This window comes from Epinephelus lanceolatus, chromosome 2, assembly GCF_041903045.1.
Source record: "Epinephelus lanceolatus isolate andai-2023 chromosome 2, ASM4190304v1, whole genome shotgun sequence".
In the NCBI taxonomy this organism is placed as follows: Eukaryota; Metazoa; Chordata; class Actinopteri; order Perciformes; family Serranidae; genus Epinephelus; species Epinephelus lanceolatus.
Window position 1 is genome coordinate 21,851,695 of NC_135735.1, and position 25,446 is coordinate 21,877,140.

At 39.1% G+C, this 25,446-nt stretch overlaps 1 protein-coding gene across 1 annotated transcript; it reads right to left on the reverse strand.

Annotated features, from left to right (window-relative positions):
* Positions 1–2,598: 2,598 nt before the first annotated feature.
* strc1 (stereocilin 1) lies at positions 2,599–25,098 on the reverse strand. Its single transcript, XM_033632166.2, has 25 exons — positions 24,302–25,098; positions 22,396–22,461; positions 20,774–20,884; positions 20,429–20,583; positions 18,090–18,276; positions 17,088–17,203; positions 15,823–15,952; positions 15,510–15,692; positions 14,782–14,820; positions 14,523–14,690; positions 14,225–14,365; positions 12,488–12,549; positions 12,195–12,330; positions 11,858–11,946; positions 11,453–11,588; positions 11,126–11,316; positions 9,341–9,431; positions 8,865–9,036; positions 7,675–7,850; positions 7,377–7,532; positions 6,552–6,700; positions 6,276–6,424; positions 5,837–5,934; positions 5,537–5,687; positions 2,599–3,409 (listed from the first exon to the last, which is right to left on the reverse strand). Exons 1-25 carry the CDS (start codon positions 25,073–25,075, stop codon positions 3,303–3,305), a joined length of 3,933 nt encoding a protein of 1,310 aa, XP_033488057.2. The 5' UTR covers positions 25,076–25,098; the 3' UTR covers positions 2,599–3,302.
* Positions 25,099–25,446: the final 348 nt, after the last annotated feature.

The window sequence follows — 25,446 nt, forward strand, 5'->3', positions numbered from 1 at the left end:
TGACACCGATACGGCACCCGACAGCTTTATTTCTTTATTAAATAGTAAACATAAGGAGGAAGATATGTACAATGTGGGTGGAGCAATGTGTGGTGGAACGTTACATTAACATGTACTGTGCCTGAGAACATATTTAAGATACACGTAGTATTTTCTTTTCATGCCACAAGCTACTTGTACTCCACTACATTTCATTACATTAAATAAAACCCCCTGACAGTAGGCTATGCACCTGCCTGAGACCTGTTTTGTTTTTAATATTTTGATTTTTTAAATTTAATTATATTAATTTTTTTAAATATAATTTAAGTAATTGGGATGTAACAGCACACTACATAGCCTCCTGAGACCTGAAAAAAATATTTAAATATTTTGATTTTTTTAAAAACATAATTTAAGTAACTGGGATGTAACAGTACACTATATACCCCCCTGAGAGCTGGGGGAAAAAAAGATTTTAATATTTTTGATTTTATTAAAAATATAATTTAAGTAATTGGGATTAACAGTAGGCTATATACCCCCTGAGGCCTAGAAAAAAAGATTTTAATATTTTATTTTATTTACATAAATGAAGTAATTTGGCTGTAACAGTATATTATATACTCCCTGAGACCTGGAAAAAAAGATTTGAACTTTTATTTAAACATGATTTAAGTTATTGGGATGTAACAGTATACTATATACCCCCCGAGGCCTAGAAATTTTTTTTAAAATATTTTATTCATTTATTCATTTTACATAATTGAAGTAATTGGGGTGTAACAGTATACTACACACCCTCCTGAGACCTGGATATAAAAATATTTCAATATTTTGATTTTTTTTTTTTTTTTTTTTGATAATATAATTGAAGTAATTGGGAAGTAACCATAGACTATATACCCTCCTGAAACCTGGAAAAAATATTTTAATATTTAGGGTTTTTTTTTTTTACCATAATTGAAGTAATTGGTAGACTATATACCCCCTGAGACCTGGAAAAAAAGATTTTAATATTTTTGATTTTATTAAAAATATAATTTAAGTAATTGGGATTAACAGTAGGCTATATACCCCCTGAGGCCTAGAAAAAAAGATTTTAATATTTTATTTTATTTACATAAATGAAGTAATTTGGCTGTAACAGTATATTATATACTCCCTGAGACCTGGAAAAAAAGATTTGAACTTTTATTTAAACATGATTTAAGTTATTGGGATGTAACAGTATACTATATACCCCCCGAGGCCTAGAAATTTTTTTTAAAATATTTTATTCATTTATTCATTTTACATAATTGAAGTAATTGGGGTGTAACAGTATACTACACACCCTCCTGAGACCTGGATATAAAAATATTTCAATATTTTGATTTTTTTTTTTTTTTTTTTGATAATATAATTGAAGTAATTGGGAAGTAACCATAGACTATATACCCTCCTGAAACCTGGAAAAAATATTTTAATATTTAGGGTTTTTTTTTTTACCATAATTGAAGTAATTGGTAGACTATATACCCCCTGAGACCTGGAAAAAAAGATTTTAATATTTTGATTTTTCTTTTTTTTTTCAATAATATAATTTAAGTAATTAGGATGTAACAGTATACTATATACCCTCCTGAAACCTGGAAAAAATATTGTAATATTTAGATTTTTGTTTTTTATTTTTTTGATAATATAATTTAAGTAATTAGGATGTAACAGTATACTATATACCCTCCTGAAACCTGGAAAAAAAAAAGATTTTAATATTTTTTTTAACATAATTTAAGTAATTGGAATGTACCAGTATACTATACACCCTCCTGAGGCCCTCTTTTGTTTGTTTGTTTGTTAGATAATTTAAGTAATTGTGATCTAAGAAACATATCACCTAGATTTTTTTATTAAATGTTATTTATGTTTTATAACATGTCCCTTGTAGTGGACATGTTATAAAACATAACATGTCCACTACAAGGGACATGTTATAAAACATAAATAACATGTCCCTTGTAGTGGACATTAGGGTAATCTTTTTCACGAACAGTGGCCTACATTACAGTACAGTACATTAACATTATATAAAAGTCACTTTTAAGTAATGTAATATTAAAGGTATTGTGCATGCTTTTAATTGGTTATACATGGTGTGTGTGCATGTGTGTCTCACCCAGTGCTCTCGTTCCTCAAGTATTGAAAATGGTTTAAAATAAGAAGAAGCAAGTCCCACTGTCACCTACAAAGGACATGGCTTAAATGTGTACTTAGAAAAGAACACACTTAATATAACTAAATATAAAATTGTTAAGAGTCTCATAAATAAAAACAACATCTTTATGAAGAACAGAAACAGTATATTCTTATAAATTTGAACACTTTTCTCCCTTACTGCCATAAAACATGTTTGCTGCAACTGCCCATTTTGAAAAGACAGAAGATATAATCTGTTGGTCACACCCATGGGTGCATAAAGAGAGTCACACCCCCATCTGTGTTATATCAAAGGCCCAGGATGTGCATTACACAGCACATCAGGACCCAATAAACTACATGTATGGTGTTTAGAATAAAGGCCTCAAAAATAAATATCTAAATAAATTAAATTAAATAAAACAAGCAGAGTTGATCAGAGACAGATTGGTACAGTTTAATAATTTAAGAATACATTTATCAAACCAGAGAGTGCGCACAACAATACAAAACTCACAGCAAAAACAGACTGAAGCTGACCAGTACAATCAGGTCTTACTGAGCATTATGTACCAGTTATCTAATCAAGATAACTTTTATATAAATGTAGCAAACATTGTAGCCCTTATTCTGACAAAAATAATATAACATTTCACAAAAATATATAACTTTGCATGTAGCATTGCAACACAACTTTGATTTGCTCGTTATAACTGTATCATAAGTGTATTTAAATCATTTAAGTGTTTGGGTTGTATTTCTGGGTATGGCGTCACATCCCTGAGAAGGATACATCAGGACAGTAGGGATCATACAGGTTTATCAAAAATAAATAAATAAATAAATAAATAAATAAGTAAATAAGCTGGGTGTGTGGGTGTTGACTTACTGGATATGTTTATACTGTTAAAATGGTCTTTTTTTGAGTTAAACTCTCCATTTGGTTCCTTCAGTGCTGATTGTTGATATGTTTACATAAGTGACAGCTGCACAAAATAAATGATCTCATTGTCTCATTAATTACACTGGAGAGAAATCCTGAAGTGCTGCTCATTTCACAGAGGTATGGTATTGCACAGATAGACGAGATCATCTCGGTTATGTGGGCGAGGAGGTGTTTCCCGATCCAGCAGGGGTGAGTGGGGTCATGTGCCAGGGCAGATCAGGTCAGGACAGGGTAGGACCAGCAGCATCAGCAGTCCCAGTATGAGACACAGAGGACTGTGGCTCAGTGCCAGCCCCTGTGACTTCCCTAAAGAGGAACACAGTGACACCACGCGATGTATGACCCCTGTGGCTTAACTGTCACAGCAAAAAAACACTGTAAAACAAATGTCAGAGTATTTTATAGCACCCTCTGGAGCTGGTCAGCTGTGATATTCCAGTTTAAGTGGCACATTTCTCTTTTAGAGCTGTTATGGTTATAGAATAACACAGTGAAATGAAGAAACCTCATCTCAAGTGAACCTCTTTTTCTTTTCCCCAAAATAGCACATCAATATCTATCATCATTAATTAGTCTATTGAACAGATATATGCAATTGTGAGACAATTAAAGTACATATAAACGCCCCGATTGTGTCCCATAATGTGTCCCAATTCCACATTACATACGATTCTAAACAGGGTTTGTGTATAAAATGCATTCGCACTTAAAGGGCATGAAAATCTTGGGGTGGCACACCAAAACCGAAAGCCAATGGATGCATAAAAGCCCACACACACCAAACTGACATTCAGTGAACTACAAGAAATGGCCAACTGTTGCGTCACCTCACATCACCTGCCTCTGAGCCAAAAATCTACGCTTGAACACTCTACAAAGACTGCAGCCGAAGGCAACTCGGACATACGTTCTGCACTTGCATGAGAGTAAATAACTCTCCATAGCAGCAGGCAACTTAGTCTGTATTCGTCATTCAAAAAGGGAAAGTGGAAGACCGTCAGGATGGATTCAAGATGCTACTTAGCAAGTTACCATGTGAAAGCGAATAGTGGCGCAGTTTTGAACCGTTTCTGCTAAAGAGAAAAATGACTGAAAATAATCTGTTTTTAATCTGTTTCAAGTCTGTTTTGCTCTTAAGCTGTCTTGATTTAAGTTGTTTGTTTGCACTGAGCTTATCAATGTGACAGTGATTTCATTTACAGACATACTCCGCCGTCTCCGATGCTGATTCAATCCACCAAAATAAAACAACAAGGGCCGACTAGTGCCAATGGTGCAGGACACATTACAAAAACTAGGGCGACAGACGCTAACTGATGGCCTGACACTGACTGACAGCCAACCACTGGCTTTGTGTGTCAGGGCCCTTAGGTTGTCTAGTTGTCTATGATACCACTTTTCAATTTGATTCAATAAGCTTTATTGACATGACATGTCCTATGTGTTGCCCAAAGCACAATCACAATTAAGGCAGTGAAAATTAAAAAACATTTAACAACAATGTATTAATATAAAATCATAGACATCAATTTTAAAGGAAAAAATAGTGAAGTGAAGGAGTAAATAAAGAGGCAGAGTGTGATCTGTGAGGAGTTGAACTATATATCAGCAAATCCTGCTGCATCTATGGCGCTGACAAAATTTTCTCCAAGTAGATGTTGCATTTTAGTCTGGTCTAGGAGTTTACATTTAATTTTTGCGAAGAACTTTGCTCTGGTGTTTTCATATGTGCAGGAATATATGTCTCTATAACCAGGCTGTGATCACTGAGTCTGTACATATTCAGTATCTTTCTCAGTTTCTGATCTGTCACATCAGTCAGATAGTTTGCCATCATGTACTGTCAGTTTAGGGCCAAATAGCATTGCAGTTTGTTTTGGGTTTGTGTGATAGATGCCTAATAGTTTTCTTTTTCTGTAGCGATAATGTGGTTGGGCTGGATTGTGTGATTGTTGTCCTGAGGCCTTGTGGTCTATGCGCAAGCTTAAAAAATGTGCGCACAGCAGCATCTTAAAGACTGCAATGTCGGCCTGCAAGTATTTTCACTTGAGGGAGAGGCATGGCTCCCCCTGGCTATTCACAGATGGAAAAAAAATGAAACAAATTACAGATGATGTTGAGAGAAAATGAAAATAAAGTGTTACGTCTTTGGAAAAACATTTAGGTTTTTCTTCATAGTTTGGTTTATTTTGGCAATAGCTTTCTAACAGCATAGTCTGTCAGTGCACACCTTGTTTGATTCATTATTATTTCCTGAATACTAACTTTAAAGACACTATATTAAGAATATTACAGTATTAGTATAGAACTGATGCACAACTTCAGTTAGAGCATTCATGTTTACCAGATAAAAACTAAGCAAGCTTCTGAAAATGATCCCTCTTTGCAATTATCAGAGGACAAGAAGCGAATTCAGCGATTTCAGTGGTTTACCTCTGAAGTCTACATGCCTGTCCTCCCACGGTGTCAGCACCATAGCCAGAGCTTTCCTCTGAAGATCCGACAGAGCAGCAAGCTGCGCATCAGTCACCGCAGCCGCCTGCTCGTAGGAGAACATGCTGATCATTCTCTGGTCAAACACCACCTTTGAGGACAGGACAAAGCAGACAGACACATAGACGCAGATTTGCAGAGATGAGACAAGGCAACATAAGGAGCTGTTAGAATAAATGCAACAACATGAGCATAGATCAAGATATAGAGGTTGATAAAAAGCTCTGAAATTCGACTTACAGCAAACTTATCAGGTGGTATCATTTCAATGGCCGCAGGTAAGAGTCCTTCTATTTGCTCTTTCACCAGCGCTGACATTGCCATGTCTGGGAGACCAGCTGAAAAAGTGCAAAAATGTCACCTGAGTCAAAAACACTAGGATGTAGCAATACTAGAGTGACAGAATACATTAAGAGGGTGTCAAGAAAACAAATAATAAAAACAAGATGGCTTTAATTTAAGCTTGTGAGCACACAGCGTTTGATTGAGCAACACAAATAAGACATTTGTGCCAGACACATATTAAACCAGATGTCCAATTAACACTACTGAGAATTGATGCTTTTTGCCTTGCACAATGTAATTTAGTGCAGCTGTCAACAGTGTGTAACTGATTATAAGTGTGATGACACTCAAAGTTGAACAAAGCAATAAGATGACGACAGTGTGTGCACAATACCTGCCAGAACTCCAATCTCAATGAAGACATCAGTTCCCCATGAACTTATGGGTCCAAAAGCAAGGCTGTGGGCCAGCAGCCCAACCAGAGCCAGCAGCTGCTCCTCTGAGCAGGACAGCCTCAGTTGACCCAACCAGAGCACCGCCTTACTGCAGCCACCAGGGTGAGACACAGCACACAGAGAGAGGAGGAGGAGAGAGGGGAGATCACCATGACTTAAATACTGTCAGCAGCAGAGTAATTCTCAGACAGAAATGTCTGTTTTTATCTGCTCACCTGAACTCTACAGCATTGAAAAACTTCATCTCTGTCGTTTTAGCTCCGCACACAATGTGTCCCATCGCCACCAGTGTGCTGGAGTCAAGCTGGCTCGGACTCTGCAGCCGCTTTGTGGAGTTTAACACGGTGGTGAACAGTGCAGACAGCTAGGACGGAAACAGCAATCAAGATCAAGACATACTCTTTAAGCAAACACTCAGTTTATTCAGAAGACTTTGCTGAGACTAATGCAGTCTGATACAAAAGCCCTACTTTTATGATTGTTATATTATTTTGTGAGAGGAGATGAGTCAGCCTCATGAGTCATGTGGTTCTTAGCCGCCTTGTCATCCATGACAATAGTGGAACATCAGTATGCTTTATCTGTCTTGCACAATGGTCACTTGATTAAAAACTACCATATTTAATCAAATTAAAACTATCAGTCGTTCATTTACTTAAATGACTGATTTCTGTCTATATCAAACAGGTCTGAAATTAAATTTTGTGTAGCTCTAAATAGCTATAAGCCTGGAGTTTGATACTGCTGCATTCACTTAGCAAACACACCTGCACTACATGTGTCTAGCTATACTGTTTGACTATCAGAAATTAATTGTCTGTTTATCCGAATCAAGAATTGTCAGTGGTCGTGTCATAATGCAAATTTTACACACTGCGTTCTCAGAAAATACACATTTTTAAAGCATATTATCTCTTATATGGTAAAATAAAAATGTCAAAATGTCACATTCTGGTCTTCACTGTAATATGTGCAGTAGTTAATGAGGGCAGTACAGTAACTATATGTGATCTGTTAACGTCTGTAGCCAAAGCAGCTACCTGTCTGTTGCTCCAGGTACTGACAGCACCCAGAGCAGCGATGCTCCTTCGCTCAGTCAGTCGAAGGCTGCTCAGCTCCTCTGGTAACAGCTCTACTGCTATTCCACCCAGCTGAGAGATCACAGACTGGGAGAAGGTCGAGACGGGGCCGTATATCTTCATACATGCATTAAAGACAGAGCAGACACACAGTGTTAACATCTGAGCTGAGGAGGGAAAACTAGCCTGTGCAGCCTTGAGTTAAACACATCTGAGAGGCTGTTAAATGTACTGTGGTGCACTAAAGAAGGTATTTTACCTGTCTGACTCTCTTGAGCACTTGGCTGCGCTGGTAGGATGCAAGGAATGGGTCCTGACCTATCAGCTCCAGACAGTTGGAGAAGGCAGATGTAGACATGCTTGTCAGACTGCTGGAGGTCCAGGCGGAGGGAGCTGTTGTATGCAGAATCTCACAGGTAGGAACCATAGGAGCCGCTGGTAAAGGACACAGACACAGACATACAACATGTGACTGTATGTACAGCATATCAACAACTTTGATTAGCCTGTAAGTAAGTAATATTTTTGTTTTTGGTTTAAAGTATGGTCAGTGTCATACTGTACACACAATATGAGTATGCATGCACATCCAGACCAATGAGAGCAGGTACTGAGCCAAAAGTAAGCAGATGTAAATGAAAATGAATCGCTTGCACTATGCAGGGCTCCAATGTCCACTATTTAATACACCAAGGTGGTGACATTTTGAGCACAGCTACTCTTCATCAGACTAAAAAAAAGTTCAACAAACATTCCAGGCAATTATTTATTTAAAGTATTATTTATTAGTTTTTATTTGATTTATAATTTAATTCAATTTAATTCAATTTAATTTAATTTTATTGTATTTTATTGTATTCTATTTTATGTTATTCTATTTTATTTATTATTGTTATTTAGTTATTGGTTTATTTATTTATTTAGTTAGTTAGGTAGGTATTTAATCTAATTAATTTTGTCTTTATGTGACCTGAGGGTAGAGAATGGAGGGAATGAAGACTTGGATATGTTTTGTTCTGTTTTGTATTGACTGTACTGTACTGACTGCTGAATGGCTCTAAAAAATCAATAAAGAAAATTATAATAAAAATTCAAAAAGTGCATTTTTATGCTTAAAAACATCAGCACTTCTGTGTAATAAATAAGTCAACATTGGAGCCCTGCAGTGTGCGAGCGAATTCATTTAATGTTAGACTTTAAACCTAACCATAACAAAAGAAAAGAAAAGGAAAATCAACAATAATTTTGACATGATTGCAAGCATTAAAGGAATAGTCTGACAGTGGACCTGAATATGCTGAATATGCCCTCCTACTATTGACTTATATTAGTTAACAGCTCCACTTTATGCCCTGCTTGTGGCACTTTGTGGCATATTTTCCCAAATGTCAACCTCTTCCTTCAGAGAGTAAGTTTCATGTTACATTTAAGAACCAAAGTGAAGCTTACATGACATGAGGTTTATTTTGAGGAAGCCCAGGAAAAACTGTAGAACAAACTGCTGCTTCTCAAAAAATCTCCTCCTCTCATCCTCGTCCAAACAGTGGATCCCCACATCCCCACGCTCCCACCGACGCTGGCTCATGAACAGCTTCTCTATTCGCCCCACAGTCATCAGCGCCTGTGGGAACACAAACAACAGCACATGTGAACATGGAGAGACACACAACACACTGATGGTTTACGGGAAAACAGGAACTTCACCACCTGATCCTGACACCTGCTGGAGATGCGACACCTGAGGGATTTATTTACAGCCTTTGTTGGCCTAACCTGCCACGGTATCAGGTAACAATCCCAACGCCTCACTATGGATTTCTATACATCGAATGAGTCCGTTTCAGGAATGAGATTTAAATGTTTCTCAATCTCAGAAGCAATGAAGATGTAGAATCAAACACATATGAAAACAGTCAAAAACTTACCAGGGAAATCTTCTGCAGTTTGTCATCAGGCAGGAAGAAGAGAAACCGGTCAACCTGACTGAGTGTCGTCTGGTTCCAGCTGCTGACTGGGCTGTGAGGTAACATAACATTTCATCAGCTTGCTGGTAGAGCTTTTATCATATGAAACCTCCTCCATATTATCCTCCATATTATTCTGATAATTCCCATGTTTCCCTCCTTAACTGTAATCTTAACATAAAGGTTGCAGAATTCCACACACACTTTGGATAAACTCTAAACGCACAACATTACAACAGTGATTACTAATTTCTCCTAAGACAAACTGGGAAAATTGCTGATTAACTCAATTCTCATAATAGCAAAATATTTTGATTAAGCCAAATAGAAAAAAATCGTTCACTTTTAATGCCTTTTTTTTGGACAAATTCTGGTTGAAATTCAAATTCAAAAGCTGTAAAAGAATTGTTGAGATGTCTAAAATTACAGCCTCACTGTACAATACAAATAAAATATTCTTGTTTGATTTTTGATTTAACGTTGATGATTTTCTTTCCACTAATCTCCTTGGTCTTCAACAGGAGGTCCACAAACCCAAAATTAAATTGATTAGGTCTGAAAATATGCATTAACATGAATCCAACATATTATTAGCAAAGATAAACTGGCCTAATCATTAAAAAACAGTACACAATGTTAACGATAAGCTAACTGTTACCCATTAGTCCTCAGGCAATCATTTTGTGGCCATGCTGCTTTTACAAAAGCTGACCTTTCAGAATGATACAGACCACTATCACTATCATCAATGCAGCACTAATCCATAACAGCAAGATGAACTAGTTTCCTTTTTCACTACATCTAGTTACGTGACAGTTACGTACTATTAAAACATACTGAGCGCTCCATGAATGAGTCCTAAAACTCAGAAATGAGTTAGCATTGTAGCACTTCCGGTTTCCACGTCTTAAAATCAGTGGGTTTTAGATTCATGAAATAAGGTCTGCGGTTAACACAAGACAAGACTTTGTTTTTGTTTTATACCCTAAAATGCATCAGCAAATACCTTTCTATGGCCTAAAAAGGTGGTTGCTGACAAGTGGCTAAATGAAAACAGCATCATGCCAAACACAGCTTTACAGCCTTGTTGTGGGTGCGACGTTAAATTACACGATCTTTGTGTGGTTTGTTTATAGCCTAACTTCAGCTATTTGCTTCTGGAGATTTCATTTAGTCTTTAGAAATCATAAAAGTGGTGTTGATTTGTGAAGATTATGTTGCTGAAATGTTTAAGTAGTATAACTGTTTATTTGCCACAGAGCTTATTTTCTGCAATGATCCAAAATCCAGTGGAAAAATCCTATTAGGCTTTTTGACAGGGGAACCAGGGCATCACTAACTTCCATGTCGTCCTACAGAAAAACATCAGAAGACACTCAGACATACTGTGCACCTCGGAAACTACAAGCAGAAGTGCAGAGGGTGAGGCTAGCACACATAACCGTGCTACAACTGCTGCTGACTTAACAGCTACAGGCCAACACAAAAGAGAGAAGACTTGAAAATATCTAGAGATTTATCTCATTTGCAATTTAATTTTACACAATATATGTAGTAGGGGGTCCCTGCTCTGTCTGTGTTTGAGCTAAGGGGTCCTTGGCTTGAAAACCTTAAAGCACCCTGCACTAATCACATACCAAGGATATGTAATGCTGTAGTTATACTGCCTTGTTGTTTATAATTTCATTGCTCAACAACGTGTAAAAGACCACTTTGATTTTCTTGAGTTTCAGACGATAACTTTACCCGAAGACGTCTTGCAGGATACGAGCCACAATGTCCATTTTGCTCCTGCTGTAGCAGAGTCCCTGCAGGAACTCCAGATTGTCGACGAAGAAGCTGCGGTCCAGCTGGATGAAAACCTCATCCACCACATACGGTGCCATAATGCCCAGTGAATGAAACTCCTGCTCAGTGAACACCCCGGTGTACATGCCCTGCAGAGGAAGAGACCACAAAAGCACACAGCAAATAAACAACTAACACTGCACTGCTGAACTCCTAAAAATCTTGGCCTTCCATCTTCTCCCTGTTTCTTTTTCATTTCACTTTTTAAATTAGGAAAGTACTGACCATCCTCTGCACCATTTTGTCCACCAGCAGCTCCTGTTTTGTTCTATCCAGCTTCTGGAAGGGCAGAGGGTGCTCGATGATCATCTCCCTCAGAGTGCCCATCATGTCTGTGGGAAACTTCTTAATGGTGCTCACCCTGCAAGCAAACACACAGACAGAAAATGATAAAGGATATTTTTCATTACATAGTCGATAAATTTTATACATAGAGGGAGTGGCTTTTATATTCTATTTTACTATAGAATATTTTATATACTATACTTTCTTTTTTAATAGATCAAACATGATAAGTACACAAAGGTTTGCCATGTCTTCCCTGCCAAGACAGAACATGATTTTTTAACGAAGGCTTTTGATATTTAATTCCTATCTGCTCATAATGAGAAACGTCAACTCCTGACTTACGGCATCGACAGGGCAATCTCAGCTCCGAGATCTCTGAGCAGCTCAGAGAAGAACTCAAACTGATACAGCTCCTCGATCACACACTTTTTCTGTCCAGAAAAACAAAGACACATAGACATAGATTACAACACTTAAGTATCGAGCAGTCAGGAGTTTAAACATTACACAAAATAAACCCCTACCTTGAATCTTTGCACGTAAACTACTGATAAAAAATGAATTCTGTGTCTTTAAGAATCAATACAGTGTCACAAAACATATCATCACAACACTCAACTGTATCGATATTTTCTTGCACCTCTATTATAGACAGCAGCAATTAATCCAGTAACTTTACCAGTGAGGTGTGAAGAGGACCCGGCTGCCGCCTGAGGAAGGCCAGGATTCTTCTCACTGAAGAAGGTGAGGAATCGGCCCGCAGACGTTCCTGTAGGACCTTGCAGCTCACACCCTGACCCACTGTTCCCAGACTCCTGATTACATAAAGAGGTGAGTGTCAAGAGATGCGTGTAACTGTTACATATACTGTAAAGCTGCAGAGAATCGACACAGCTGCTGCCGATAGGATTCAGACATTCTGGATACAGACAAAGTGAAAACAGATTTATCACAGAGATGACGAATACTTACAGAAAATCCTGTTTGATCAGCTCTGGTTTAGTATCAAGCACCACTTTGAAAATGGATTTAGCCTGAAGAAGAAACAGAGAAAACGCTGTGTCATTATTGTAGAAATAGGAATGTGGTTACATGTTGGTTCTGGGCTGCTTTCTGTCCCAGTTTTCGTGGTCAGAGACAATCTGACATGAACAGCGTATCGTAGTTTTTGTGTGTGTTGTTTGTATCCACAGTCACGAGTCCATTCACAGTGTCAGTGATGATGACGTCTGTGCTTTTGCTTCGCCACTTAATAATTCAGCAGTTAATCAAGACACTGTCATAGACACCTTCTCATGCCAAACAGAGGAAGCATATTTAATCAGAGGAAGCACGAGGAGATCATAACACAGAGTAAAAGCCACATGCTCGGGGTTATGTAATGTCCCATATTCCCATGCTGTGACTGGATGGTCTCTTCCACGGCGGGGCGGAACATTTTGTTTGTGTTCAATTAATCAATCATTTATTTGTCACATGGAATTATACAAACTTCAGTGAAATGTGATCCTTTAACTTGTGCTCTGTAATTTAGTCCTTTTTTGTGTCATTTGTAGTTATTTGCTGCTGCTTTATAACTGTCCATGTTTCCGGACGGTCTCTGGTTATCCATAGTTTCTGGTTGTGGAATGATTTAACTGTCAACACATCCCGACCCCAACAAGATGGCTGCATGGTCACTCTTCCTCTGAAGGGTGTATAGCAGTGATCCACAGCAGGAACAGGACAGCACCTCACACCACTTCTAATTCATCGTAATGCACACACCTCCTCTCCCGCTCTTGCCAGAGTCCTCCACTCTGTCAGATCAGCATATAGACAATCGGTCTCCTGGTTGAACAGCCCTTCCTAAGATTTAGTTTCGGTGAATCAAAGGATATTACAGCTCCTGATGTCATGTGAAAACTGATGCAGCGCGGAGTACGTCCTGTACAATGGCTTGCAGGATGCTGTTTCAGCTGCCCCCATCTTCCTCATCTTTCCTTCAAAGTGTACTGATATTTACATTTAAAAAAAACTCAACCTAGCCAGCTAGCAGAAGTCGGGACAAGGAGAGTTTACAGACTAGGGAGTTGATTTCCTCATCCCATTGAGCACGCGCACTTTAAATACTTTTATATTTATTTATCTATTTATTTATTTATTGCATTTCTATCATCACTGGAATGACAATAAAGGCTTTCTAGTTCAAGTTTCTAGTTTCCAGTTCTAGAGACTCGCAGCCACACACCTCCACTGTACAACAGCAACCACAAAAAGCACCATCAACACTCACGAACAGACATAAGGGCATAAATTTAGCACAGATTTAAGGGAGCTGGTAGAGAGACAATTGGGAATGTACACACCTACATCATGTCTCTATTGATCTCAATATCTACACTTTTCTTTTTTCCCTTCTATTTTGTGTGCAAAATTTAAAAATTGTACCATTACTGTTACATAATTGGTTGACTCACAGGAAGCCATGTATCGTCACATATGTTTTAGGGATTTTCTCATTTATTTTGTTAAATACTGAATACTTTTAAGCTTGTGAAGATTCTCTGTCATTTGACCAAACAAAACAACTTGACAATTTAGTGTTTATCATTCTGCATATGCACCTGTGATGATGTCTCATGAGCTGGAAACACATTTATCAAGCTAAAAGGTTTCAATACCATGACATATATGATGTGTGTTGATGCAAGATGTGCTGTGTGATACCTGCTGTGTGTTCCAAGGTCTTGTGAACGCAGTGGAGATGTTAGAGGCGAGCACAAGAATCCTGGGCATGACGCTGAGCAGAGGCGTGCAATGGAGCAACGGCTCCACTTCATCCAACCAACCGACCACTTCTGGAAAACCCTGGTCATAAAAGAGGTGAGATTGGGACAGTGTTTCATTATTTTCTTCAGCTCCAGCAAAGCCAAACTAAATACACCTTTTGTTAACAGAACTTGAATGTTTAGATTTCAAGTCAGTATGAACGTGTCTCCCCACTGTTGGTGCGTGTGTGTTGTACCCATAGTTTGGTGGAGATCGCATTGGCCTGCGGGCTGAGGCATGGTGTGTGTTGGGCCATGGCAGGCAGGGATGACAGCAGCCTGTCAGATGTGAGGGTTAACAACATCTCCGTCTTCATTCCAATGATGAGGGAGCCGAGCTTCTGCAGTTGGCCTGGAGTGGTCAGCTGGGCAGAGGAGAGGAAGGTGTTCAGCTCAGGCTGTAAAGAACATCTCTCAACTAAATTCACATTGTGATGTGTGAATAAAATAACTCACGGTGCTAGTTGAAGACATCTTGTCTATGATTATGGAAGCCTGCAAAACAAACAGAAAGAAGCAAATGAATAAAAAGCAACTACCATTTTAAGTGGTGATAAATACATTCAGAATCTACTGAAAGATTCAGATTAGGCCCTTGTTACAACTGGTATTAACATGAATCTTGGATAATTGGATCACAAGTGGTCAGTGGAGACACATGCCAGGTGTGGACAGACAGACTTAAAGCTGTCCACGCATATTAATACCAGGCGTAAACAGGCTCCAAGGGGCTGCCATTACATCACTATTTACTACAATATAAAAAAAAAATCATGATGAACCTGCCAAACTATCTGTAGGTCGGAAGAGGTTAATGCTCTAAAGACTCCTTAAAAGCAAGACAGCAGCTGTGAGGTGGGGGTGAAAGTAAACGGCTCCACTTCAGATGATAGCTGAGGGCGAAGTAAAGCCCAGGTATTTGCCTCACGAGCCGTCTCGCCTCAGGGGTCAGTGTGCTGAAGACCGACTGTCTGACAGCTGTTCCTCAGCAACTACAAGCCCAACCAGCTGTCATTCAGTCAGACCATGGACAACAGATAGGGGCTTATGTCGATCAAGGGACTGACTAAACCCCTGGCATTTATTTTAAAAGAAAAAATTCTGTATGTTAAGTGGCAGTAGAGATGGAGATGATGAGTCCTACATCTTCCTCTGTGCATTATAGGTTGAGTTCGCTCCTCTACCTGTGCAGGGCTGAAGGGAACAGAGTCGAGGGCAGGGAGGGCAGCGAGCAGCTGTGACGGTGTGACATCCTGCAGGAAAGTCACACCCAGCGAAGGCAGGAGGGGGCCGAGCTCTGCCAGGCGACCAGGACTGAGCGAGGAGGGGACCTTTAACTCTGATCTGTTCAGTAACAGACTGGAAATCTGGACATGGAGTTCAGAACAAGCACAGGGACAACATATAGCTTATAAATACTCCTCACATGCAGCTGTTACATGTAAGCACATAAATTAAAAACCATAAATAACCACACAATAACTTCTGTGTTCCCACCAGATGGCTGGGCAGACTGAGTCCATCACGTGTGCAGTTCATAACGATGTCCTGGATGACACTGAAGACCGCAGTGCCTTTGTACATGAGGAGGTCCTCTGGGTCTGCCAGGCAGGAGAGGTTACCCAGCCTAAAATCACAAACACTGTTTTAACAACACACAACTGGGAGCAATGAGAGGCTTCCTCCCAAAAATCTAGATTTACATTTTGTAAAAAAAAAAAAAAGTTAATTACTGCCCATTGCACATGTGACCTTAATATATCTGTAAGATATTTGATTGTAAAGTTCTCAAAGCAAAAGTCTGAATGATATTACAAGTACATCAATGACACCTCCACAGATTTTAATTTTTCTTTTGCAGAATCAGTTTGGCTTTTGGCTTATGTTACAGTTGTTGTTTCAGTAGATGTTTCTGCTGGGTCTCTCAATTAATTATCTATTTGTTTCAATTTTGTTTTAAATGGCATGTAATTTCTGACCATTATCTGGCAATTCAAATTCAAAGTTGTGCAAAGTTGGCGCCCATTTTTTTTTTCATTTTTGCAGTTATTTGGCCACTGAATCAAAATCACTGACTACTTAATTTTTCATAAGGTCATTTATGTTGTGTTCACACTGGGTGCGAATAATTTGCATGAGTGAATTATCTGTAAATTCAGTGTAAAGACACGATTGGTTGCAAATGCGGATGCAATGAACGTGATGCAAATGACGCAAAATATGCAAATTAAGTGGCGAGAAGCCAATACACTTATCTGCAAGAGTCGAAAAATCTGAACTTCAGTGACCACTTTGCGCCATGATAGCCAATCAGCATTGAGATCGTCCAGGGATGTACGACATTGAGGACATACCAGCGGAAGTTCATTTATCGATTCAGTGATTTCACATGCACGTGATGCGAGTTATTCGTTCGTACGAAGCAAGTCAACACAAAACATTCTAGCATTCAAACTCACATTAGTAACAGGATGTGAAAACTGTGAACACAACACACTTAATAACATACTTAAGTTAAATTTGTGCTGCCAGTGACTATGAAAACCTTTCAACATTGCCGCCCATGAAACACCATATTTTTCTAAGGTTTCAGTTATATGCAGGTCTTTCTGAAAATGACCTTCCCTGATATCAGACAGAAATGTCAGGGCAGATTCAAAGATCTGGACCCAGGCAAATTATTACCATAAAGACAGATGTGTGTATATATTACATGTCCATCATTTTACACTGCTATACTATCAAAATGAACCATTTCCAACCTGATAAAATCCTGAGCTGTCAGGTTCCTGTAGGTGCCGATGAGGCTCTGAGCTATGAACTCCTGCTTTAGAGAAGTGAGGGTGTTTCTCTGCAACACATCCAGCCCGTCCAAAAGCTGTAGAGAAACATGACAGAAACATCATTGTCTGAATATTAGACATTAGACACTTTTTGAAAATTTGACAAATAAATATTACAGAAGAAAGAACTTGTCTGTGTTCACAACCTGCAGAATCATGAACTCATTCAAAGGAACAGCTTGCAAGGTTGGGGAACACTCTACATATGCCAAGCACAGATGAAATCTTTAAAAGTATAGTTAGACAGTTTGGGAAATATGCTTATTTGCTCTCTTGCCAAGAGTTAAATGAATAGATTGATACCAATCTCATGTCTGTAGGTGAAATGTGAAGCCACCCTCCAGCAGCAGGCTAGCTTAGCTTAGCATAATGACTGGAAACAGGGGGAAACGGCTAGCCTGAGTCTGTCTGATGGTAACAAAATCCACCTATGAGCACCTCTAAAGCTTGCTAATTAACACGCTACATCTTGTTTATCTAATCCTTACAAAAATATGTCAAAACAACTATTTGTCATTGTCAATATGGGTTAGTGCTAAGCTAAACTAAGCTAAGCTAAGCTAAGCTAAGCTAAGTGGCTGCTGGCTGTGGCCTCATATTTAGGAAAGTGAGTCAGTGCATTTCTTAAAATGTCAAACTATTCCTTCAAAAGCTTTTAAAGTCATGGTTGAATGCTTAAGGTCAGTAACCCCTTTATCCTCAGGTCATTTTTAATTCATGTGTTCCTATCTTTACTTATTGAACATCAGCTACAAGCATATGACACACACACACACACGCAGAGGAAGAAGAGGCTGTCTGTGCTTTTCTTTTAACCCGAATGTGACAAGTAGCTCTGCTGTGCCCTGAGGCTAATAGAACTGACTGAGTCCTGGCGTCTCAGGTTTCCCAGCCAGGTGTCAGAGCTCAGAGGGCTGTTACCTGAGCAGATGAGAGGTGTTGGAAGTTGTGGAAGGGCAGGTAGGCGATCAGGTTTCCTGTGTCCCTGATGAGTGACTGATGACCTCTGATGATGTTGGAGGGGGGCATAACTTTACTGTACCACAAGCCAAACGCCTGTCGCTGCTCCAGAGTCATGTGCTGCAGGTGTCTGTTAATGGTCTCCCTCCTAGGAAATAATGAGTTTTGTTTAAACGTGTGCCATATACCGGAGCTGTTGCTTTGTAAGAGCTTTATTGAATATTTTCATGTGGTCTGCATTTAAAGATTTCATTTAAGCAAATTAAACTTACCATATTTCATCATAAGTTCGGTACAAGTAATACAGAAAAAGGTTTGACCTTCTGGGTTTCTGACGGTACTGATACCACTTTCATGTCTCTCTGACAAAGGCTATGTCTGATATTTTTCAACCTGTTCCCATGATTTTTGTGTGACTGATGGGAGAAAACATTTAACATAAATTAGCCCAGCATTTAGCGAGACCACTGCAGCCATCTGCGGCAAATCAGGCAACAACATTAAACACTAGGGGCACGTTTGCACTGTCAGTTTACATCCACTAAAAGTGCTTGTTTGTACCACTGACAGGCTCAGATTTTTATTCTAAGTGTTTGACAATTTATGACCAGGATCCCTACAGTGATAGACATTTTTGTTGCAGAGTAAGAGCCTTTTTGTTTAATCAGAAACAGCCCTGAAATTGCTATCACCAGAACCTCCAGGCTCCATTTAAATAAACAGTATTTTTAGCCTGCATAGAACCAGCATATTCTTACAGCTTACTGGGTGAGTTAAGGGTTTATTTCAACCACACCAGGGTTGGTGATTGGTAAAATGTGGAAAAGTAGAAAGATGAACGAAGACGGTTCTTGTGAGATTTATTTATTTACCTTACTTTAAATGAGGTGTGTTTCACGATGATAAATTTACTGTTTATCTAAAACTTATCTAAGAACTCTCTTTTACATGATTTGTACAAACCCCTAAATGTAAGAATAACAGTTTGTGGTTGTACTCCGTTATGTGAATGTGAATTTTGTTACCTATTAACAGAGCCAGGCTAGATGCTTCTCCATGTTTCCAGTCTTAATGTTAAGCTAAGCTAATTCCCCTCTGGAGGCAGCTACATATTTACCATCCAGATAGTCACAGTGACATAATCTCACAGTAGACTCATTTATTCCTACTGTAAAGAAAAGATGTTGTTGTCATGTTGGACTGTGATACTATGAGATGTATTTCATGCTCGATCTATGTGTGCGCTGTCTGCAGACAAAACTTCCCTTAAGAGAAAATTAATGCTGACTCAAATTTACAGTCAGACATGGATAGTAAAGACCAGAGCAGAATTAAGGTTTCCTTGCTGTTCTACATTTAATGTCTCATTCTGGTTGAATCAACAGCTAAAACCTCCACACACGTTACAAAGCCTCTCTAGATTGAAATCTAGTCAGTCAACTCGTTTCCTTTACTTTCTATGTATAATGAATGTTCCTGGCACCTCGGGGTGCAGTGACACATCACTTCTTGCAGAAGCCTGACACCATTTCTGTGTTCACATGGAAACACAGTGAATGCAGGAAAGTGAGATTGCATTATTGTGCACCACTGAAATAAATTATGGTGTTCACTACATACTTTAGGCAGATGATACACAAACATAAATGATAATAAGTATGATCTTTTTTTGATGCAAGGTGAGTCTGAAGCTTTGAACAGGCTATTAAAATAAACTGAATTCATTGGTATGTTCCTGGTCTTAACTTAGAAAGGAGCTTGACATATCGCCATTTAAAAGTGCAAAGGCATGCGACATGGAATGAATGCATCCTGTCAGCAAGCTTTTAGAAACAGGTTTTAACCCGAGGTTCCTGAGGTTCAATGGCACCTCTTTATTTATCTGTTCTTATTTACATAATTTCCCACTTTGATTAATAAAGTACTGTATCTAACAACTGAACCATTTAAGGATTCTGGCACATTTCTCCTAGTGATGAGGTGCATAAAGAAAAGAGGTAATCTTTGAGACAAAAACTCAACATATTAAAACAAATTTAAACTGTAACCAGCAAAACATGTTCTTCTGCTAATAACATCGTGTGTGAACTTAAGAAGCACCACAAATGACAAAGGGCAACCTTTAAGAAACCCAGGAAAACAGTCCTCATCATTCACACACCAGTGCACCAGAGAAATAATACTGCTGTTAGAATAAGTGACACAATAATCATGAATAAATGTGCTTTATAATAATGAGTATCAGGCTTTACGAATGAGTATTGGCTCATTAGAAATGATTAGGTGACTCCATGACTTACACATTGATGTTGTTCTGCAGTGAGGGCAGAGTTTGGATGTCAGCTGGGCTGGCTGCAGCCAGCAGTGGAGCCAGCTCTGGGAAGAGACTAACATCTTTAACCAGGTGGGTCTGGAACAACACTGACACCATGGTGGACAGGTACTTGTCAGGACACTGGTAAACAGAAACAATTCCGTGTCAGCAAGAATATGAAACTTCATAGCCTTCTGTGTAATCAGCTAAAGACTAAACCAGTGTTACAATGGTGAAACAGAGAACAAAGAATTCCAGGAAGACACAGGGAAACACTGCTATTGTGGTCAGTGCAGGTTTCACATGGTTGTGTAATGGTGTGCTTAGTCACCTGCAGCTTATCCTTGTTTCTGCTGTAGTACTGAAGGATCAGTCTGACGGTGGTGATGTGAGCTGAACTGAGCACTGAGCTCAAGCTGCCCAGCGGAATATCAAAGTACTCCTGGACACATGAACACATGAGGAACTTAGTTAACACAAACATGAAAAATGCAGGCAATAAACACATAAATAAGTACTGCTGTGCCTGTGCTAAATCTAAATGAAAATGACAGTGCAAATGTGCTCATGCTAAGCAGGTATGATATTTACAGTGTTCACCATTTTCGGTTGCTATGTTAGCATGCTAATATTTTGTAATTAGCACTAAACACAAAGTACATCTGAGGCTGATGGGAATGTAATTAGTTGTGCAGGTATTTGGTCATAAACAAAAGTATTAGGCTAACTACAAATCTGACCTAATGATGGTGCCAGAGGGAAAGTTAGTGGGTCACCAAAGTCATTACAATTCATCCTCAGGGGGACATGAATGTTTGTACCAAATTTCATGGCAGTCCAACCAACAGTTGTTGAGAAATGTCACTCAAAACTCATGGCGAAGCCAGAGGAAAAGTTTGGGGACCACCAAAGTTAGCAGGATTCACCATCTGGGGACCATGTCTGTCTGCACCAATACATTTGGTAGATGTTAACAAATTTTACAAGATAAGTGAAAACTTCGTACAACCGTTGGCGCTAAAGGAATAGTCAGAAGATTAGCAAAGTCATTAGGGTTCATCATCTGGGGGCCATGAATGCCTGTGCCAAATTTTGAGCCAATGTATCTGGTACATTTTAAAATATTTTGAAGGATAAGTGAAAACGTTGTGCACATGTGGCTCTTTATCCTCTCTACAGTGGCTCCCTGTGGGTTTGTCCAAAAAAAAAAAGGTAAAGAATATGTTATTTTTAACAATTTAATTTTCATACATCATTCTTTTAGGCCTAAAGTCATTTTACATTCTCTTATTGTAAAAATGTGCAGCCTATACACCGGTTAAAAAAACGTTTTAACATTTCGTCAACTAAAATGTGTGTCATACATCCTGGAGCCTTTTCCAATAATTTTTTCCAAACCTCAATCATGGTGACTTGTCTTGAGTTTACCTAGCTAGGCTGACTATGGATTCCAAATCCAAAAAAAGAAAACAGAGAAATTAATAGTGTGCAGACAGATTTGTTTGCTTTCACCACCAATGCTGCAAAGTTAAAGCAGCCAATAATCTTGAATAGTCAACTACAGAGGAGCCACCTCATGGTAAAAGATAATAATGAATACTAATGAATGCTAACTAATTTAGATACTTTAATTAAAAGGCTCAAATATGCTTTGCGACTCCTTACAGATTTCCCCCCCCTTTTTTTGGCCAAAAATGGCTCTTTCAGTGGTAAAGGTTGCCGACCCCTGCGCAAGAGGAATAATCAGAGGATTAGCAAAGTCATTAGGATTCATCTTCTGAGGACTATGAATGTCAGTCCAAAATTTAATGAAAATACATCCAATAATTGTTGAGATAATTCAGTTTCGACCAAAGTGGTAAACTGACTGACAGATTGACTTTGCCATCACTAGAGCCATGTTGTCAGCATGGCTAAAAACTTAGACTGACATCTAAGATGTGGTAAAATCACCTTAATGAGGAAGTACTCATCGCTGGTCACGTCCCTTGCTGTCTGCATCAGGCTGGTTAAGACTCTCTACAGGAGGGAAACACACACACACACACACACACACACACACACACACACTATTAACAAGGGGATTAACGGCACAACAGAATCTGGGCGTCTGTTTTAACACATTATTGTGATTGTTAAATCGAGTGTGAGCCTATTAGAGATTACACCAAGAGGAAGAGATTCATTATGTCCATATCAATGACAGGAGTGTAACTGTACACCAGCTGTAGGCTGCCTGTACACTGGAGCTATACAATGACGCTAATGGTAACTGATACGGACGAATGGTTAGATAAAGCATAAAGTCAATGAATTGTTCTACACAGAAACTGATTGAGCATAGATAAATAAAAGATGAAGGAGGACCTCTGTTCACACTATTGTCTGATTAACCTGCAGAATACATTTTCAACAAAGAGCCAATATAAACTTAATTAGTCATTCATATAGTATAAGTAGTAGACAATAATAATAAGCAGTGGTGCGATGTGTTGGGGAACATTTGCTCAGCTGCTGTGATTATTTCCATTTGATGCTACTTTATATTTCTACTATAGTTCAGAGGGAAATGTTTGGCTTTGTACTCCACTACATTAATCTGACAGCTGTAAATAGTTACTGCTTACTTAACACTAATTTTTACATTGAAAACATACACAACATAAAGCATTGTTAACAACCCAACAGAACTATAAAATATTAGAATCTGCTCCACCACGGCCAGCTACAACTGTCACATAATGCTTACACATTAATACATCAGTAACAAATAATATTATATAATAGCATAACTCTAAGAGGGGATATTTTTATTTTCTGTTTGATAGTTTATAGCTGGAGTGTGGGGCTCTTACACATAAATGAATGGGCGTTACATTCAAGCCCTTGCCAAACAAGTAAACACAATGCTGATTAAGCCTGCTGCCGCCAGGAGAGCTCACTGTATTTTGTAGTGTACCGGAGTTGTGGTGTCTGGTGTCTGTGGCGACTTTCCCGCGCTGGCTCACTGGAAGCGATTTGTTTTATGTCAACCAGCCAGAGCTTAAGAGCGCAGGAACAGGTGGAGAGGCCATAGTGATGAAGCAGCAGCTAGGAGCAAGAAGCGTCCAAGAAAGATTTCTGGAATGGATGCTCCATTAACCCTTTGAAATCTGGAGCAACATCACTTTCACTTCACTTTTTTTTTTTCACTTTCAGACGCTTTTTGCAAGTATTTGAACCTTTGAACCTTGAGCAGATTGGTGTGATTTCTTTCAAAGACATCGGGTAAAAAAGGCAGTGAGCATCTTGATAAAAAAATGTCCCACAAATTGCAAAAAAAAAATATATATATATATATATATATATATATATATTTAGAAAATTATTTTTAAAACAATCTAGGGAGAAAGGTAAAAGCTAGGGAAAAACTATAGTTATAAATATATTATTATTACATTTTAAAATTGTGTTGCAGAATTATTATAATTTTTAAGCCTTCTTTCCGGGTCATTTCCTTGTTTTTAATTTTCTCATTTCACTAATTTCTTGCTAATGTTTTGGATCATTTTTTTCTTTCCTTGCTCATTGACTTCTTGTCCTGTCTTTAAAAGAAATCAAGCCAATTTGCTCAGGTTTTAAACGGTTAAAAACAAACGAGAGAGGGGTGGAGGTGGCGCTCATGCAGGCATACGGCATGAGCGTGCATCGACCGCGTTGTGTAATTACTCTCACTGCCAGAGGGGGGAGTCAAAAGTTCCTCACTCCAGCTTTAAGAACATTTTGCTAATTGTTTAGATGACACTTTCAATGCATGACTTTTAATTGATGATTACAGGATCTGTATACTACCTCCAATACTAATAGGAAAACTACTTACCCCAAAGCACTGCAGCACCACCCTCTTTTTGTCGAAGTTGTTCACCCTCTCGAGATAACGAACTACAGATGTTAACACGCTCAGTCGTATGTTCTCGGTGACATGCAACGAGGTGTTGTGGACCTCCTCCAGGGCCAACAGGATCACCACAGTATTGCTGACTGCCTGCTCCAACACTGTCACCACAGGTGGAGTCATCAGATCCTCCACCCTGGACCTCAGACTCTCCACCCAGCAGCGCACCATCATCTGCAGGGCCATGTTCTGACTGGCCCCGGGCTGGCAAGCTGAGGTGAAGTCAGCTGAGCAGGTCCAGTTGAACTGTCTCACCAGGCTCTTGGCGAGGCAAAAATTAGGCTCTGCAGTGGTGCTGCTGTTAGTGGTGTAGTTGGTGTAGGTGGTACACATGCTGCTCACCCACAAACTAGATGGCTCCTGGGACAGCAAAAAGAGAAGACCGGCATCAGGGCAGATGGAGGAGACAAAACTGATCTGGTCATGCTCCCAGCAGAGAGTCAAGAGGGCTGCGTCTGGAAGAGATATGCTCCAGCTTGAGTACTGGCACTGCTCTGCAGGATTGAATCCAGGTGGGCTTTCTCCTTGTTCCCCACCTCCACTGGGAGTCACCCTTTGATTTGAATGGTTGGCACAGTGCTGTATTAACCAGGTGTTGTCCTGATTGGCCAACAGGTTCTGGAGGACTGTCTCATTGGCGCAGACTTTGGAGGTGAAGTTATGTGGGTCGATCTCAGCGCAGAGAGCTAGCTCGGTCATGTCGACGATGATGGGACGGGTCCACTCAGAGTATTTGCACACCTAAAAACAGATGCAAACAACATCAGAATACAAATGCTGTACTAGAGGCTTATTTTAAAATAACATTTTAACTTCTTTTCTGTAATGGTACATCATCTGTAAGAAGGCAAACCAATGCTTAATCTTTTTGAGGATGCTGAGGAGATTCGATGTTGACAGGACAATCATGAAATTGTTCTATTCTGCCTTTATTGAGTCTTTTGTTTGACATTGTCTGTTGGTTTGGTCAAGTGGTCAAGTTGTGCTGTAGGATCATCTGTATAAAGAGTGGGTCACCTCTAAAGCTCCGTCTACTGTCTCAGACTCTCAACATCCCCTCCATGTTGAAC

What these genes read in the sequence shown, in the direction of transcription:
- strc1 (XM_033632166.2), bottom strand. Translation starts at nt 25,075, where the DNA reads ATGACCGAGCTAGCTCTCTGCGCTGAGATCGACCCACATAACTTCACC. An exon ending in TTCCCTTCAGCCCTGCACAG is followed by an intron (nt 14,821 to 15,509) that starts GTAGAGGAGCGA and finishes TTTGTTTTGCAG; the next exon opens with GCTTCCATAATCATAGACAA. An exon ending in GACCTTGGAACACACAGCAG is followed by an intron (nt 12,550 to 14,224) that starts GTATCACACAGC and finishes TTTCTTCTTCAG; the next exon opens with GCTAAATCCATTTTCAAAGT.